The sequence below is a fragment of the Orbicella franksi genome, chromosome 7, assembly GCF_964199315.1.
Source record: "Orbicella franksi chromosome 7, jaOrbFran1.1, whole genome shotgun sequence".
In the NCBI taxonomy this organism is placed as follows: domain Eukaryota; kingdom Metazoa; phylum Cnidaria; class Anthozoa; order Scleractinia; family Merulinidae; genus Orbicella; species Orbicella franksi.
This window is the reverse complement of record NC_138151.1, coordinates 22,627,961-22,646,425: the sequence shown is the minus strand read 5'-3', so window position 1 is coordinate 22,646,425 and position 18,465 is coordinate 22,627,961. Positions and strand designations below refer to the sequence as shown.

The 18,465-nt window shown below is 37.8% G+C and overlaps 1 protein-coding gene across 6 annotated transcripts in view; it reads left to right on the top strand.

Annotated features, from left to right (window-relative positions):
- LOC145492265 (hemicentin-2-like) overlaps window positions 1–16,887 on the top strand; it is a 153,099-nt gene extending 136,212 nt beyond the window's left edge. For 4 of the 6 annotated variants that reach the window (XM_081471656.1, XM_081471658.1, XM_081471657.1 and 1 more), the window contains 9 exons: window positions 343–393; window positions 2,120–2,244; window positions 6,703–6,773; window positions 7,708–7,916; window positions 11,156–11,290; window positions 12,478–12,502; window positions 12,939–13,045; window positions 13,825–13,961; window positions 14,712–16,887. In XM_081471656.1, the coding sequence (XP_081327782.1) occupies window positions 343–393; window positions 2,120–2,244; window positions 6,703–6,773; window positions 7,708–7,916; window positions 11,156–11,290; window positions 12,478–12,502; window positions 12,939–13,045; window positions 13,825–13,961; window positions 14,712–15,041 (1,190 nt within the window). In that variant the 3' untranslated portion in view covers window positions 15,042–16,887. The remainder of the gene's footprint in view (window positions 1–342; window positions 394–2,119; window positions 2,245–6,702; window positions 6,774–7,707; window positions 7,917–11,155; window positions 11,291–12,477; window positions 12,503–12,938; window positions 13,046–13,824; window positions 13,962–14,711) is intronic. The other 2 variants (XM_081471661.1, XM_081471660.1) reach the window with 2 other exon arrangements.
- Window positions 16,888–18,465: the final 1,578 nt, after the last annotated feature.

The window sequence follows — 18,465 nt, the reverse complement described above, 5'->3', positions numbered from 1 at the left end:
TTTATTCTTTGAGTTATAATGGTTTTAAATAAGTACTGTGGAAACGAGGTTCATATATGGTGTTTCCAACCAGACGATTTTATTTTTAATCATTTGGCATGCTTTAATCAGCTGATCTGCACAGAGGGTACATGTATAACTCATAATAAAAGGAGAAACGAGTGTTCGTGCAAAAGCATTCATATGAAAATGTGTTTCCCATGTAGGTTATTTTTCTTGCAAATGGAACTCATTTTCATATGAAAGGTTGTGTACGTAGACTCGTTTTGACACAGAGGCACAAGGTCACTCAGAAATGGCCTATTGTGGTCGTTCTACATTAAAAGCGAAATATTTTTCTAGTCGTAGAAAACCCAAGTACACCCATCACCTCATCAGAGCCAATGACTAAAGGTAAGGGGTTTTGGTTTTCCAGTTGTTTATTAAATTATTCCAGATTGATGGTAATAATGATTCATAGAGCAAAAGCATGTTTTCAAAGCCCAGAAGTTGTGTTTGTTCATGATGCATGTGTCTATGCTCTGCTGAAGGCAGAAAAATTTATTGGTAGAATAACATTACTATACATGTCTAACACAGTCTTTGAAAGTCCTTGAATTTCGGCCTCCATGAATCGGCCAACGTACCTTTAAAGTCCTTGAATTTTTAAAATAGGTTTGAACTGCTCTTGAAATTTGAAACAGCTTTCTCAATGTTTGCAAACAAAACTAGATAACTTCCTTTGTTTTGCTCAGTCTGTGAGGAAGGCGGCCAGAAATATAAAACTCAAGTACTAAAAGACATACTAATTGCAATTCTACTGTAGGTTCTCTGAATGACTGTTAAAGCTAAGCAATAATTGTTGGATCATACAAATATGTTATTTAACAAGTAAGAGAGCCGTATTGGGGCGGAATATTGGTCGTGTTGACGTTCACGAACAGAAGAAAACAAAGCAAAAGGCAATACAGACATGCTGCCTTGTCTTTAGGTTAACTTCAATAACATTTTGGATGCACCGCACATGTACATAAAAGTTGGCGTAATGTAAAACAAATTCACAGCATCTAGAAAAAAGACCGATATTAAATCAGTTACTCGGGACTCCAGCAGTGGCAGAACTTTCTGTGAACGTGAAGAATTGTGATGGAGAACTCTGACGGCAAAGAACAACGACTTGACAATGAGATTACTTCAAAGTGAAACATCACAAAGAAAAAGAGGTCGCTTCATTTAAGTGGAAGGGAAAAAGGCTGATAGCCGCATTTGACGGCGCCATCTGTTGTGAAGCGCTTGGACCAATATGATGAAACAGGAGTTTAATCATTTGCCTAATCACATGCACTGTGCGGTTTGAGACTTAAAGGAATTTAAAAGGTTGATTCATCCAATCCAGTGCGTATACTCTAACCACCAGGTACATGTCCCCTGGAAGGCTGGGTTTTTGGTGCTCAAAGGGCAAAAAATGAGACCCCCCTGAAACTCCAAAACTAAAAGTCAGAGAAGTGAGCCAAATTGGCTTTTGAAATATCTCATTGCACCCAACTTCTGTGCCAAGTTTCAGCCAAATCGGTTGACCACAATTTTTGGCCCCTGGAACACTTTCTCAGACAATGACACTTAATATTAATTCTTTGAATTTACCAGAGCTTTTAGAATCGTCTAGTAGTGGGAGTCTTCATTTGCTCATGGTGTATCTGGGGAGGGTTGGGCACGGCTGCCAAACTTTTCCGAACACTGATTGAAAGATGTCGAGCGATAGGGAAGTTAAATTCTTTGAAGCGAACGGAACATCGTTCACTAAGGAACACGAAAACGCCAAAAATGCCAAAATGAGATGAAAGTAAACCAAATTAGAGATATTCCGGCAAGATATTCCAACCGCCGAACTGCGTGCAGTTCACATACGGTTTGTGCTTATCGATTGACTTCTGTATTTTTTGTCTCTATAATAAAACGAACACTACACGTTGGCTTATAGATAGGAATTTTATGTTCTTGTGGCAAAAACAATATCTCACGAGTGAGCTCAGCGCACGAGTGAGATATTGTTTTTGCCACTTGAACATCAAATTCATATCTTCACCATCCTCTATAGATAAGCGTCTGGTAAATTATAACTTAGTTTTTTTCTTTTCAGATCCTGGAGTTAGAGACTCGGAAGTTAACGCCACAGCGAAAATTAGAAATGTGCGTTATAAAAAGGAGTTGGCCATCATGTCCTCTGACGATTCTCGGAATCTAACTTCTCGGTTTAAACGAGGGGTACGTCATTAAATCAAAGTTTGTTTGCTTCTGTTTTCTGTACAGTAGAATCCCGCATGTAAGAACCTACATTCTTTTTAAGTCTGGCAAAGTAGTAGGTTCTTCTATTTTGGGATAGTTATTGCCAATTTCAGCTGAGTAGGTTCTTAATTAGCTTCTCAATTTCTATGAAGGATTACCGAAGTTGATTAAGTTGATTGCCAGAAAAATAACTGTCTTTTTTTGTAATGTAAATTTGCAATCTCAAAGTCACACTCGGTAAGGCTAAAATGTTTATCAAAGTTTAACTGTAACCCACATGCATATGATAACCTGCTTGATCTTGCTTGGCTAAACAGGTTCTTATATTTTTGGGTATTGAAATGGCAAATGTCTGCCAGCAGGTCCCTAAACTACCAGGTTCTCATATGCTGTACCTTGAAGTTCCAGTAGATATTTTTAGAAACATTGTTAACGGCAGTTTAATTTAACAATTTTTTTTCTTAATTTTAATACCTTTAATTAATCTCAGCTTAAGCTTCCAATTGATTAATTTGCTGGTACTCTAATTTTGATTTTTCGTGAAATCCCCGAAATTAAGTTGGCACTTAAGGTGGCTCAAATCAGTTTCCAGGACTTAGATTTTGATGGGTCGTTTAGAACCACTATTTATCACTTGATGCCACAATCATGGTATAAAAAAACTGCCTAGTCATTGGTGTTTACGTTGTTATCATTTTCGTGACACAGTAGGTTACCATAGCAACAGTTTGACCTGCTTAAAACACCCCTAATTACAGCTTTAGGGGCTTATAATTCAAAAACGACACAGTGAAGTTTTTTATATTATCAACTTTTGATGAGCATGATAAGATGCAACTTTTGGCAAAGTTTAAAATTTTCGTGACACAGTAGGTTACCATGGCAACAGTATGACCTGCTTAAAACACCCATAATTACAGCTTTAGGGGCTCATAATTCAAAAACTGTTTTGAACTTTACAAACTCTGAAATCACTCCTCTCACCTTAGTATGAGTTTTTGTCCGCGCGCGTAACTTCCGGTAATTTTAATTAGCCAATCGTGGCTCAGAATGTGCTCGCGCGTACATTTAAACTTCGCTGTCGTAATTTTGCAGATTTTCATCTTTGTTGTTTTTTTCTTGCCGTGTTTAAGATTTTAGGCCAGCCTTGCCGCTGTTTTTGGAGTCTTGAGTCTAGCTTCTTCATCGTTTTTAGCCATTGTGATTCGTCGTTTATTGTATTTTCCGGATTACGTGGCTGGTTCATTAAATAGTTCGTTTATTTGGAGTTTGAGCCTACAACTCACTGAATACAATTCCCAACAAAAACAACACGGTGAAGTTTTTTATATTATCAACTTTTGATAAGCGTGATAAGATACAACTTTTGGCAAAGTTTAAAAAAATTCTATAGGTAGGGTTCAGAGCCACCTTAAATGTTCAAACTTTAGGGAACATTTACGCTTGAATAGCTCGGCAAAGGAGCTCGTTTTGTTGCGCCATTCTGACCAAGTGCGGTCGTGGGTAAGACACTTTCCATCCAGGCCCCAGTTGTTCGAAAGCCGATTGAAATATTTAACCCGTGGTTAGGGGTTATTCCGCGATTAAATTTTTTATCCCTTGGATAACTAATCGGGGGATAAAATGGTTTCTGGTGGGAGAAAATGGTGTAGCACTAGGGGAGGGGAGGGATAATAAGACGGCTCCTACAAAATTTATACGAGCTTTAACTTGTCGTTGAATAAAAAGAAGAAAAAGAAACCCCAATTTTTATATCTCAACTATATTTGCTTTCTATAAGAACCAGTAAAAATGCTTAAATTAAAATTAGAGTTGTGATAAAACGTATGTGCAAGATAAACGCTGGACGAAGATCACTGAATCATGTATCAGGTCAGAGGAAAATCAGTGAACTATTGAAAACGCTTACTGACTAGTCTAATTTTCAGCCTTAATTCTTTAGACTTTATAAATTTAGAATCGCTTCTATTCTGATGGGCTAATAAAGAAATTATAAGTTTGGCGAGGGGAAAGCCATAAACTAAGCAAAGAAGAGAAAGCGGGGAGTGAATATCTTAATTCTGCCAAATGAGGTAAACAACTTTTGAGGAACAAGCAAGTTCGACCGTGAGGTAAACTTTAACAATATTTTGTCCATAAAATACTCGCCTTTATCAAACCAAAAAACCTTTAATTCCACCACTGATATTTCTGATACAAGGAATTTATTATCTGACTACAGTAACAATTCAAAAAACATATATCTCGACTGGACAATTTTCGCGCGAACGTCCTTGCCACGCTAATTGGATGAAAAAGCGGACAAACAAATCAAAATGGCGGACTTACAGTTTGTTGATTTTGCTTAAGGTGGCCGAACACAGTTTTCGCGCGCGCTTTTGTTGATGCAATTCAGCGCGCGCACAAGGATTGCAAAAAGCAAACATGCCGTCAATAGAGCGATCATTTTATATACTCAACACCCGTACTATCTGTGCTATTTTTCTCTATAATTGATCGCAGTGTATTGATGGCGTTAGTCTTTTATTACAAAGATATGTTAGAAAAGGTAACGATGCAAAGAACCCAGCGATTCTCAGCTTTTCCTTTGTTACCGAAAGAACCCAGTTAAATGGAGCGCATGCGTAGTGAGTCAAAAAATTGCGATTGAATGAAAAATTGTACTCTCGGAAATACGCCTATTTCTCGAGAACCACTCATTAGAATTTCATCAAATTTGGCGCAAAAATACTTTAGGAAATAAGTAACTGGAGTATTGAAAATAATTGAAATTTAACGAAGGAAATTCTAGATATTCCAGTGAACCTTCAACAAGGGATAATCAAAGATCTCTCTGTTAAATTATTGGCAAAATGGTGTTAACTTGTGAGAATCGTTACAAACTTGTTGCATGCAAATTATAAAGAAAATCTAACGACTACATTTTCTACAAATAAACAAAACCCATTTTAAAGGCCTGTTTATGTTTATTTACGTTGCCATGGCAACGGCACATACGTCAGCTTAACTATCAAAAAACCAAAGTGCCATTTTTAGCGACCGAGGGATCAAGGGTTTTAGAGCAAAAGGTGAATGAAATACAGGTATCAAAAACTGTGTTCAGCCACCTTAAATGCCAGGCCCGGTAAGGAAAGAAAAGCATTTCAGGCTACCTGACGACTTTTCCAAAATAGATGTTACTATTTTCGAGTTTTCGCTGCCTTTCGGCGATCTGCAAAATTGTTTACATGATGAGCGCGAAGTAAGAAATTTCAACTGTTACGCTCTCAGAGGTAGAAATCGTCGCTCACTAGTCGCTGTAATGTAAAAGGAAATACAAAAAAAAAAAAATTGGGAGTCACCGACTTCGTTTCAGAGATGAAGCGTGTGGAAAACTACCCTGATTTTGAAAAATTGGCGCACGTAGTTCAGCATGGTCTACTGGGGTTTATAGTTTAAAATATCGAAGGTGAGTCAACGCAGGCAAACGATCATATTCATATTTTGTAGAAGTGTGTCTGTTGCGTAAATAATTGCAAATGTTGCCAACGTTTTCACCAAACTTAACCTTTCAAGGGGCATTTGAAACCGCACAGATATACAAAGAGCTAAAAAGAACAAAATTCGATGATAATTTAAACTTCTAGTTGATAGATTTTCTTCATTTTTTCGCGTAACGTAGAAAATTGGTAGAGAAAGTGATCCATCAAAAGAAAAATAGTGGTCACCGAACGTCTAAGATCGTTAAATCCAGGCAAAGCTATGGCAATGGCCATCTGCCCTATCATTGTTCATTTTATTACTTAGCGCGCGCGCTCCTGCATGACGTAGCGTGTGAATTTGCGTGCGCAGTAAGGATGCGAGGGAACAATTAGCGCAAACGTCCTTAATCCTCCTCGCTATGTGCGTTAAATTTAACCCTTGGTTTAATCCTTGGATAGTGCTAATCGAGCTTCGAGGAACAGAATTTAATCGAAGGATAAATTTATTCCATGAATTAGGACAATTTAATCGTGGGTTAACGCTAATCGGCTTTCGAACAACCGGAGCCAGGTGCACAAATGGGCATCAGTGATATGTTAGAAAATCTTGACGAAATGTTAAGGGCCAATGTGTTGGACTAGAAACACATTAATCCTCATTGTTCCATACTACGGAAGCCAGTGTGGGACAGTTGACCAGTGCACGGCTTCCGCTCAAGATAAGGCATCCACAGAAGCGCGCGGCAAATAGTTAAATTTGACTATTCTCTTAGCCTGAATAGTGGAAATTGGTCAGGAAGAATCACTCAGTGGGGTCCTGTCAAGCAATGGTTATGTTGCTGGCATGGAAGAGAATTTAGCCTGTGTCAGGACTGTTGCCTAATAGTTCCTTTGGAAGGTTGATATACTTACATGTAGAAGTAAGGATAGCACGTAAGCCTGCGAGCATTGAAGTATTTGTGTCTTCATTTTCTAGGTTTCTGAAGTCTATCAAAAAGCAGATGATTATAAGGACATTTACAGTGACACAAGAGTGAATAAGTTCGAGTAAGTACTCCTCAAAGTGTTAGTGAAGAATTTTATAATATATTGAAGTCAATGTCTCATTTCTCATTGGTAAGATACTGTCTCGATTGTGTTGTGGGCAACATTGCGTTAGTCAATATAAATAATGTATTCCAAAAAAAATTATTAGATTTGGTTTTGGTGATATCTGGACTAATCAAGGTCTTAGTAAGTGTTGTTAGCCTTAGTCTTTAGCTTTGGCTCTAACCGTGATCTTGACATTGATTACTTGGAATATTACAAAAGCCTCATTCAATAGTTGCTCAGTAGTTTTCATTTTCTTGATTTATTAGATGTGAATGTTCAGTGGGTTGTTTTGCATTGGTTCACCTTATTGTGGGAAATAAGCGTGCCATGAAATGATAGCCAATGACAGCCATCTCTGCATGGCATATTGTTTACATTTCATATAGGAATTCGAAATGACACGCGGACTGAGTTTTCATTATTTAAATTTCAATCGTATCTATAACAAAGTTATCGATCATGATTGGTTCTCTACGAGCCTATTTATAATGGTAATAAGACTGAGCGGATTGGCAAGCAGTTGAACCTTGTATCATACAATTTAGGGACAAATCGTTCTGTAATTTTTAAGAGCTGTTATTTTTTAAGATATTTCCCCTAAATTGAATCTTTACAAATCTTCAATAAACTATCTATCTCTTGTAATTTCAAATCAGCCTCGCGCTGCACGCTCGTCCCAATTTGAAATTAAGTGCCCATTTACTCCATGAATTGCACTCCACTCAATTGCAAAGTTAGCACACTGATTTTAATCACTTTTGTTCCTATTTTTGAAAATATGATTCCAATATAAAAACTTATTTGTAAGCCATTGGGTGTTGTTAAGTGCACTCAGAAAACGTTTCGATCAGTTGTTACTATTACTAGTTCTTTTTTTTTCCCTCGACAGAAATGGGAGTGTGGTGGTATTTTTTACCATAATTTTTAATGAGGTGGTTCATATAGATGATGCAATTCTTGTTCTGAAAAATGCTTCTGAAAATGGAACCCTTGGAGACCTTAAGATTGAACCTGGCTCCATCAAAGCTTTACTGCCAGTTGCCACAACACCGGCTACAACTTCACCAAAAGAAACAGCAACAACAAGTCCAACTTCGGGTAAGCTTATCTGGCACGTTTTTAAGTGTCTCATAAATATTTAAAAATGTTTATGGGACATAGTATGTTCTAAAAGCAATTACAATCTTCTCAGTCAAGATAAATATACAGCCAAAAACAAATGTTTTTTTTAAAATGTTGTGAGCAACTGCATGACTTTTTAAGTGAAACTTATCACCAGCAAAAATGGCAACACATGAGAGTTTAAAAGGGTTATTGATTTGGAAAGGTAATCACGTGATTTCGAACACGATATACAAATAAATAAGCATAATTTCTAAGGCTAACAATTTCCTGATTTCAAATTGTCGGAAGGTTTGCGAACTCTTTCGTAAATTACCCGAAAACAGGAAGATCAAGTGCACTGACCACGGTGTAAGTACTTGTAGTCTTGGAGTTGTGTCTGGAATTCTTTGGAAGACTTCTTCTGGTCTTCTGTGATCTTCGGAAGGAATTAGCTGATCTTCGACACAAGTCAGATGGCCACTGGCAGGCAAAGGAGGGGGGTGAGCTGGAAGGCTATCCCAAAATGGAAGGCGATTAAAGATATGCACAACATTTTACAGGTCATGTGATCTAAAGTTTTGTTTTTCGTAGTATGAAGATGATCGAGTGAGGAGCTTTTAAAAGTACAGCAGGAAAGAAAGCGCATTTCGGAATCTATCTCTTCTGCAAGAACCTTGCATCGGAGTAAAATGAAACAGCATGACACTGTACTTTGTTCATAGTAGACAATTTCTAGTTGTGTAAGGTCCTTTGTTTTCAATGTTGTCCGACTGCTTTTTAAGGCACGGAAAAAGGGAGCGGTGGTTGGAATACATTCTCAGCACTTCTATTTACTTACTCGGTTGTGAAGTTAATTTTAGTTAATTAGTACTTAAATATCGTCATATATGATGTATATGATATATATGATATATTATTGTTATTATTATTATTGTTGTTGTTGTTGTTGTTGTTAGTTAGTTAGTTAGTTAGTTAGTTATTGTTGTTGTTGTTATTGTTATTGTTGTTATTATTATTATTATTCTTGTATATCATATAATATGTCTGAGCGATTTCGCAAAAACATGCCCGCTGGGTTATCCAGCGGCTCTAGACCTCAAGGAGACTCCGTCGAGGCCGGGCTGGGGAAATAGCCCAGGCTCTGACCTATCTGGGGGTGGTTTGCTATCATGGGCAGGGGGGAGGGGAGGATGTCTTGTACTGATACCTCGACTTAGCTAGACTTTGAGTTTTCAGTGCCAAATAACCTTAATATTGACTGTGTTGCTAGGCATTTTGCTCAGTTTTTGAACCTTTTTTGAGGGTTCTTTGTTGACATGACACCAAGCTGGAGAGGCCCATGCCATGTTCATGCGTGATAGGCCGATCTCGTAGCCAGAGGGGTAGTCAGAACACTTTTGGCCGCTAGGACTGTCTTTAAGCTGTCTGCGGGCATGTTTTTGCGAATGCCGTCAGATAATGTGTGGATTTATGAAAACAGTGATAAACAAATGGCGCCCTGCTCAAGCAAAGAAGATGATATAAAAATTAAAAGGAATGTCAGTCTTTTTTTTCCTCCACTCTCTTATCTTCCTTTTCTTGCTCTCCTCCCTCTAATTTTTTTTTCTTTATCGCTTGCAGTGATTTTAAGGCCTTTTGCAGTTGTGAAAGTGAAGTGCAAATGGCTGTTTTGGTGCGAAGTCTTGACACGGTTTTCATAAATCCAGTCATATATAAAAGTTTCTTTTCGCGATTTACGTGGAAATAACTCATTTGAAGTTATCAATCTGCAGTGAAATTACGCACATGAAAAGAACACATTTAGAAAAGTATCAAAAAACCTTCAAACTTCTTAATGTAAATCTCACTCATGAATGTAACAAATTTAAATTGTGGTTTCTACGGCCAACTATCCAGGTATTTGTCAGCCCAGCCAAGGAAACGTAAAGCATTCAGTTGAACAAGTTACAAACGTTGCACTTTTTTTAACTACAAACAGTCATAGAACCAGTCAGGTGATTTTCTTCACATTCTGGAAAAAATCACGTGGCCCTGTACACGATTATCAACGGTATCAACAGATGCCCTCCGTCCCGAAAAAGAAGATATTGAAAATCACAAAATTGATAAAGGGTATGAATTTTCGAATAATTCAAGCCGTGATTAAAATTTTTAGTCGATCAACAGACAACAGAATTGAGGAGAGTTCGAACGACGCGTTTCGCTGTTGTTTGTACGGTATTGTAACTGGATGCACATAAATACGGACATGGCAAGATGATATGAACAAATAGTTGATAAATTGAATGAAAGGCATTACACAAGGCTGGGAGTTCTGCAGTTACTGATATCGCCTTAGAAAGAGAAGCAAAAGAAAAAATTATCATTATCATTATCATCATCATCATCATCAATAAATACACACGGGGTATTCGTATTTGGTCACCCAGCCAAGTAGGAAACCTGCCGAACAGGGTTTAACTTTGTTGATCAGAAGAAACGCGGTGATGTCCTTGTGGTATAGTGACCCCTCGTTGAATACAGTTTTTTTAATTCTAAGATCTCTCAAAAGATAACAGAGAAAGAAAGAAAAAATCACTGATATTGGCTGGGAAAATAAAAACTAAAAATAGGAAAGAAATGAGAATTATTACTTGCGTTGGTGATCAGCTAAGACGGGTTACTTTCTTTATAATTGTCTCGGATAAGGATCACCGATAACTTCTGAACGTTTCCAACGGTGTCACAGCTCTTGGTGTATTCTCTTACCGTTGCGTTTTGCACTATTTCTTAACAATGCCAGTGACCTTTAACTTTAACTTAAACTACGGGATTAAAACCTCCGTTCAGTGGCATCAAAATTGCCACTATTTAGAGACGATCCATTTTCCAAGATGAGTGAAAAATGTAAACTTTTTGATGTGTAAAATTTCCTTAAGTTCCCTCTCACCACTTTCATCCTCCTGGGCGCAACTGCTCAATAGTATGGCGTTAGGCTGTCTATAAGGGTGTTTTGACGTCTGCAGTGAGTCACTGCGTTTTTTTATCAGCCTGTCAAAAGTGAGTAATTTGTTCAAATGTAGGGGGGAGGGGGGAAGGGCTTGGAAAGTATCCAAATGAGGTGTTTACTTTGAGGGGAGCTTTTAATTGATATTTTTCGGTGTTTGTTTTGCTTGATTTTGTTCAGCCGAAAGAAACACGAGCATTGTTAAATCTAAAGAAAGGTTAACGATTATTTATACTTTTTATTTCAGGTGAGGGAAAAGATAATGACCTGTGGATTATCATTGGTGCGTCAGTGGGAGGAGTCATTGTACTCGCTATTGTAGTCGCGGTAGTGGCATGGTGTGTACACCACAAAAGAAAGTGTAGGAGAAAGGGCAACAAAGGTGGGTATTCTTTTCTAGTAAAAGAATGGATAGAAGAGGAACATGGAAATTGTTGTGATAACCAAAAAACGGCAAACTGATTCTCACGGCAATGAGAAGAGATCGAGACAGTAAAAAATTAGTGGAATAAATTTGCCCAATATGGATAAAAGAAAGTAAAAAGCCCAGAGAAAAGGATATAAAGTTAATATATTGCTGGAAAATCTGAATGTTATGAGAAAGTTTGTTGGTTTTTAATCCCATTATTCGTATAGTGATTAACGGTCATACGTCATATAATTATTCGGTCGTTTGTATTCATAATTACTTGTTGTGTTGACTTACGTGGGTAAGCGCTAAATAGAATAAGTTCTTTTTCTCGATCTCAAATGATTTTCATTGGCTCACAATAACATAACTTTTTTTCTTTATATTCTCCCAAGTACTGTAAGAAATGTGTGGATACCAGTGCAGAGAGTTTAGATCAATTTATAAAGAGAAGTAACATTTACAATTGTGAGGTTGGCGTATTACTGAAAGTAATAACACACTAGCTACTCTACGGAGGTTTATTCCTTTGACTTTAAGGGCCTTTTTTTTCAACTCGCGAATTCTCGCGTGTTCTCTGGTGAAAAGCCATGGTCGATAAGGGTATTGTGGTGAAAATGATGTAATATGTTACACAATGTAGGCAATTGTTGCACAATGTTTCCCGTTGTGAGAACTTGTTGCAACTTTTCCAGTGGATTGTCTCCAAAGCGTACCCACGACATTGCACCTTTACGTTTTTTACGTTGTTCTGTTTCGAATGTGCCAGTCAGTAATGATGTCATTTTCTACTTCCTATTTTGACTGTAATGGTTTGAAAATGAACTTTTTCGTCATTTTCGCCCACGACAAATCAGTGTGGCAAAACTTAAATATAATTTTGGAAAACTTTTTGGGGAAATCTACCAACAATGGGCAGAAGTTTTCTTTTTTCACAAATTGTCCACGATGTCGAAGGATATGAGGTCAGTAACTTCATATTGTACTAAGGTGGCCGAACTATAGATAGAGCTTCTCTCATTGGTTGATTACAGTAAGTAACGGTGAGCAGAACATTGACAGTAATTATTTAGTCCACAAGGATTGGCCCATTCCTGTTTGCTGTTTATCTGCTTTTTCTTGTCTTTCCTCATCGACATGTGTATTGCAATAATAACAAGTCCGCTGTTCGGAGTCGGAAGCCTCGTAAGTATTTTTGTCTCTTTCTATAAATTGGAATGCTACTTAGTATAATGTACTATTATAATGATCCTTTACTCGGTAACATTGTAGTTGTTACACAAGCTTGGGAATTAAGCGGCCTTCGCACGGCAAACTAAAGTTGGCGAGCTAAAGTTGGCAAACTCGTGTTGGCAAACTCGTGTTGGCAAACTCGATTTGGTGTGTGAACGGCACAAATACAGTCGGCAAACACGTTGGCAAACTGTTGGTGACAGTAAAACTTACCTATACATATTCTCGCCAACTTTTTCACCAACTTTTTCGTGTTGGTAAACTCGTATCTGACGTGTGAACGATTAACAAACATGTTGTTTGCCCATTTTTCCTGGAAGATAATGCTACTCACTGTATGCAAATAAGGAAAGAAAAACAATTTTACCATTATGGTCTAATCTGATAGTGCTTCAGGAGAAGACAATGGCTCTGGGCATGTCAACAACGGCTATGCAGATGCAGGACCTCGACCCACAGCAATGGAAGACATGAGCCAACACCAGGGAGCTTCAGGTCCTGCAGCTTTAGTTTGATTGTTTTATTGTTTCGCCATTTATATTAAACAAATAAAGAGGCTTAAGCCGTGTATTACACTGTGATAAAACACGACGGGCATTTGAGAACACGAAGGAAATGTAGAAAACACGAGCCGCAGGCGAGTGTTTTCTACATTTCTCGAGTTTTCTCAAATGTCCGGGGTGTTTTATCCCAGTGTAATACAAGGCTTAGGCTTCTTCATTTACTTTACGATATAGATTTTACCCGCGCAAAACAATAAAACACGATTTTTCTATGTTGTATACTCTGATAAAACATGGGTTTTTGACAAATCAGAGCGCGCGCAGGATCCTATCTATGTTATAAATATATTTACAAAATATTACCGTGTAAGGCAAGAAAACCCAGGGAAGCCAATAAGGCTTATGTTAAGGACTGCCTTGAAGATACCTAAGACTTAGCATGAGAATAAAAATGCTGTCATCGGCACACAATGATCATGATTTAGGATAAAAAGTAGTTAAACAAAGCTAAACGCGCAAATGCGCAAAAGCAAAGGAAGAAAAAGAAAACGAAAAAAAGGCACACACAAGCACACGAAGAGAAATAAATTATATTCATGCCAAGAAAGATGACTTAAGTTTAGAGGCCGAAAACGGCAATACTAGAGGCATTTTGAATGTCAGTGCTGAGAGGATTGAATAATTTGGGGCCTTGAAAACGGAGTGAGAATTTCCTTACATTTGTCCTACCGTAGGGCAAACGGAAGGAATTCTTAGTGTGCTTTCTTGCAGCTGTACCTGCCTATGCTGTTGGTGACAAGTCTGCGAAGAAAGGAAGCAAGAAAGATAAAGTTGAAGAGCAAAAGCCACAAGCTGAAGCACCAGAGGCCACTTATGCACAAGTTGGCAAGTCAAAGAAATCGAAGAAGGTATGCCAATGGCGGATGGTCTTTTTTACGTCTTATACGTTATTGCAGATTTGATACATAACATAGTAATTCAATGAGCTGCCAGTGCATCTATGTTGACACCAGGAAGCATTGTCACACTATCAGTGATTGAATGTCTGTAACCACATTGACTGAGATACATCGCATGTAGTGTGAATAAGGATTTAAAGACTTCTTTGTTCCGGTGACTACGACAAATAAATCAAAACCAAACTGTTCTTTTCTGTTAAATGAAAAACAGTACTGTTACTGTAACAACGTTCATTGTTCACAAACGGCCAATACGAGGGTGGCTGTCCATATCGTGGTTATGCGAGCAAACAGTTTTCAGTATATAACAGTATGTTAAATGTTTTTTTCATCATAATGACAGAGACCTATGCCAGGTGACACTCAAGACTCGTTCTCCAGTTTGTTTGTTTTGAAGCTTCAGTTCTCCTTCGCCCTACCCGTGGTTACTGAATTGTAGTAACTCCATAAGCAATAAAGTGATTTATTTTGAAATGATATAGTTGTATTGTCGTGCGCGCATTCCATCCTGCCCAACAGGTACGCCTGAGATTCGAGCTGAAAATTCCATATTGGGAAGTTAGCAAGTGCAAGCCCCCTCATTGATTGAATTAGAGAAACAGCCAATCAGAACTGCTACTTCTCTCACGCCGTGTATAGGGTGACAGCGTTTTGGAAGTGATGTAATAAGATAATTTGTTTCCTATTTACTTGTGACAGAAACCCAAGCCTGGTGAGGTTCTCTATGCTGACTTGGGTGACTTCCAGCAAATGCAAGAACTGCCTAGAGTGTCCACCTCACCTCAAGCTCTACCCCCGATCAAACAGCCCACACATGTTGAAACTCAATATGGTGACATCACTCAATTTCTGAAGGGGGATGTTACATTGCCTGACAGTAACAACAGTCAGGGTACAGCTACTGGAACCCAGGCTGCTCCAGCGCCTGAAAATAGTAGCAGTCAAGAACCAGGTACCAGCACTAAGGAGACATCTCAAGCTAGTAACCCAGGAGGGGATGGTGGACCAGGCCATGAAACTAATTTCTAAAGCGTAGTCAGGAGCTCATTGCTTCCCAAGTGAGTGAGGTCCAGTTTCTTTCTCGAGAGCCGTTTGTCGTTCAAAATAGTTAATAGTTAAGGCACAGTCTTGGCTTCTTTTGTTTCTTTTCTTAGTTGTTGACTACAAAATTATAGACGGTCTTTTTGAAGTAGACTAGATGAGGCGTTTTGCTTGATATATTTTTCTAACAATAAAGGTTTTTGTTTTTTAAACACGTAATTTGTTAAGACATGTAGAAACGTTTTGTACCATATTTACTCAAGTTGTGTGTCGCGGAGCATGTAATTAATTAAATGCTTTTATATTTTTGTAGTTATAAAGAGCATGACGTGTATATTTGTGCGTGCTAGTCTAGGTATTACTTTGTACTGACTTGTATGTAAGCAAACCGCGAATCAGCCTCTCGACTTAGAATATCTCGATAACTTTAAAATTTGGCAGCGTGTAGATATAATTTCTTTTTAAGTGAATTAATATTCTTGATAGCAGGTTCATTCCATAGGTGTAGTGCAATAAGGAACAAAGATAGCTTCAATTTCTTTAACGTAAATTAAGTTTACGATTGAAAATTTCTTGTCACAGAATAAAATAGACTGAACATAATACTTCCTTAGCTGCATGGCTTTTCACGTCTGCTGGCTAAATTGTCAAAGAATAGTGCATACTAGGTAGTCTAGAGCCCGGTGGTTAGCTCTTCGTAAAGTCGGCCGAATCTTTGCACTTTTTAATGAATGTATGTACTTTATTTACTCTTATTTTGAACGTGGTACATGAGACTTATTACGTCCTTGTTGTCTCCCATGTAAGCGTAACAGGGTAGTTGGGTTTCACGAATATGCCAGCTACCAAATGGTATTTGCTATAAGCTTTGTAAAAAACATTTCAAAACTCTTTTGTTCTTCTCATAGCTCAGTGAGGTCAAGAAGCAAAAGCCTTTCCCACCCTACACATTCCCCAGGTTAAATAACTGGAATCTATTGTGCACAGTGAGTGAAAGCCAAGTGTCTTATCTATTCCACACCTGACGAGGGGCTAAAATGCTTCTTGTATCAGTTACTTTGTGCTGAAACAAGATCGATGTCAACTATTTGGTCCATTGACACGCCCTTACAGAAAGACTGCTTTCTAAAAACTATCTTTTACAATATGTCAAGGAGGAGTTCTAACATGGGATTATTTATCAGTTAAGGGGCGTAACCAGGAGAGTCACACTCTGTCAAAGTGAGGGTGTTTACCAGATTGTCATGTCGTTTTTGCCACCTGTTGCAGGTTGTTTGGTTAAAAAAGGCTTACAAAAGGGGAGGTGAGGGGCACCCCAGGACCCCCCTAGCTACGCCCTTGCAGTTGTAGTTTTGCTGTATATATACTAAATTTGATGTGTTAAATTAAAACGAGGGTCATAACCTAATTTGGGAGTTTTGAATAAATATTTGTAGAATTTGGGGTTGAAAATATAAAAATCCTACATCCACACAAGTTGTTTATGCGTTTAGTTGCGTTTTAGTCTATCTGAAATTGATCCACAAAATCAAAAATCGTATGTTTTAGTGTACATGGACTGTCGGTCTCTTTTTTCAACCCTTTTTTGAAAATAACTGAAATCATTTCATTTCGTCTGCAAAATCGTCTCACAAAACTAAATTTCTTCCCTTGTCGTGTTTATCTGGTTTTTTTTTTATACCACTTATACAATGAAGTGTCCTAGAAGTATTATGTATTGTCAGTCACTGTTAACATTTTGTTCTTCCAGTATTGTAGACTATTACGGTTGCTAGTTGCAGTTTGTCTTAAAACTTGTTCACACTATATTTGCACTAGCCACTTCATAGCGTTCCTTGAGCGAGGGAGTTTTAGCTTAAACATGTTTGGATTTAAGCTCTACATGTAAATGAATAAAAGGATAAACGTAATTCAAATTTGTAGAAACACGGATGTTCAAAAAAACATCCAGTTTGTTGCAATGAAAATTTTGAAGGCGTCAAACGTCAATAAATACATAGATATTGTGTAATAGAAAAGTTAGTTTCCTTGGCAAGAAAAGTGTTCAAGCAATGTTAATACAGAGTAAATTGCTTCAAACTTTGTCGAGTTAGAGCGATTTTGTTTCTTCTGACATCAGATACCTTGTTCTCGTTTTGATGATTTCGCGATGAGTGCGTTTTCTTAAGAAAACCACATTGATCGTCATTCTAAATGGTTTTCAGTTAAAAGTAGAAAGGTTTTAACATTGCTGCTCTTCTTCCATGTGATTCTTACTTCACTCACGAATAATATCAATACAATACAATGTTTGATCATTCATCCATTATGCTATATTATCCAAGTAACCATGGTATTTTAGTATTTTAGTATTGTAATTAGATTTTTATCCTGATGTTATTTATACAGGGCTCCAATGGATACCAGCCTTTGAGCTGAACGGGCTACCCTGTTTAAATAAAGTTTTACTTTACATTACCTAACTTGTAATAATATAGGTCGATTGACGGCTCTGTACCAACAGAGTTAACGTGTGGTGGTTGCCTTTGGATGAACGTTTCTCCCCAAGGTGACGGGAAACCACTTGGCATTTTTGCCAGTGTGCAAATACAAGTGGAGAGCAGTTTTCTGAAGAAATTTGTTCAGTCAATCCCAAAATGTGAGTGGAAATAACGGAGTGAGCCCAGCAAAATTACAACAACAAGGAACATAATCTATAGCTGGTGCTAAGAGCGGGAAAATTTCACCTCATAATTGATTGGAAGAACAGCATGTTTCCTTTTGGAATATGAAAGTCTTCTGCCACACTATGTCAATCTTTGTTTTTTGGCTTTTAATGCTTTTTACTTAACAGCGTGATAGTGCCAATTAAATGGTGATATATTTTAACCATGTAACCTTACAATATCCAGTGTGTTGCTTAACAGCTCTGTTGTGTAGTCAACAGGGTGAAGATGTGTGGTAGTTGCCTTTGTTAGCGACTGGTTAAAACCATCTCTGTTCTCGGTGTTCTGCTATTGTGCAAATACCAGTGGTAAATGTGGAGGAGTTTTCAATCACTATCACAGAGAAAAAAACCATGTTTGCTCTTAGAATGTGAAGGTCTTCTGTCTGCACTTATTTAATCTTTGTTTTCTTGGCTTATATGGTTTTTACTAGACGGTAATTAACTGCCAATTAAATGGTGATAAGTCAGTTTAATATTTGAACCATGTAACCTTACTTACAATATTCAGTGTGTTGATTAACAGCTCTGTTGTGTAGTCAACAGGGTGAAGATGTGTGGTAGTAATCTTTTGGAGGCGACTGGTCAAAACCATCTCTGTTCTCGGTATTTTGCTATTGTACTAATACCAGTGGTAAATGTCGAGAAGTTTTCAATCACTCAGAGTTAAAAACGCCAAAGTTTGCAATCCAACCAATAACAGCAAAC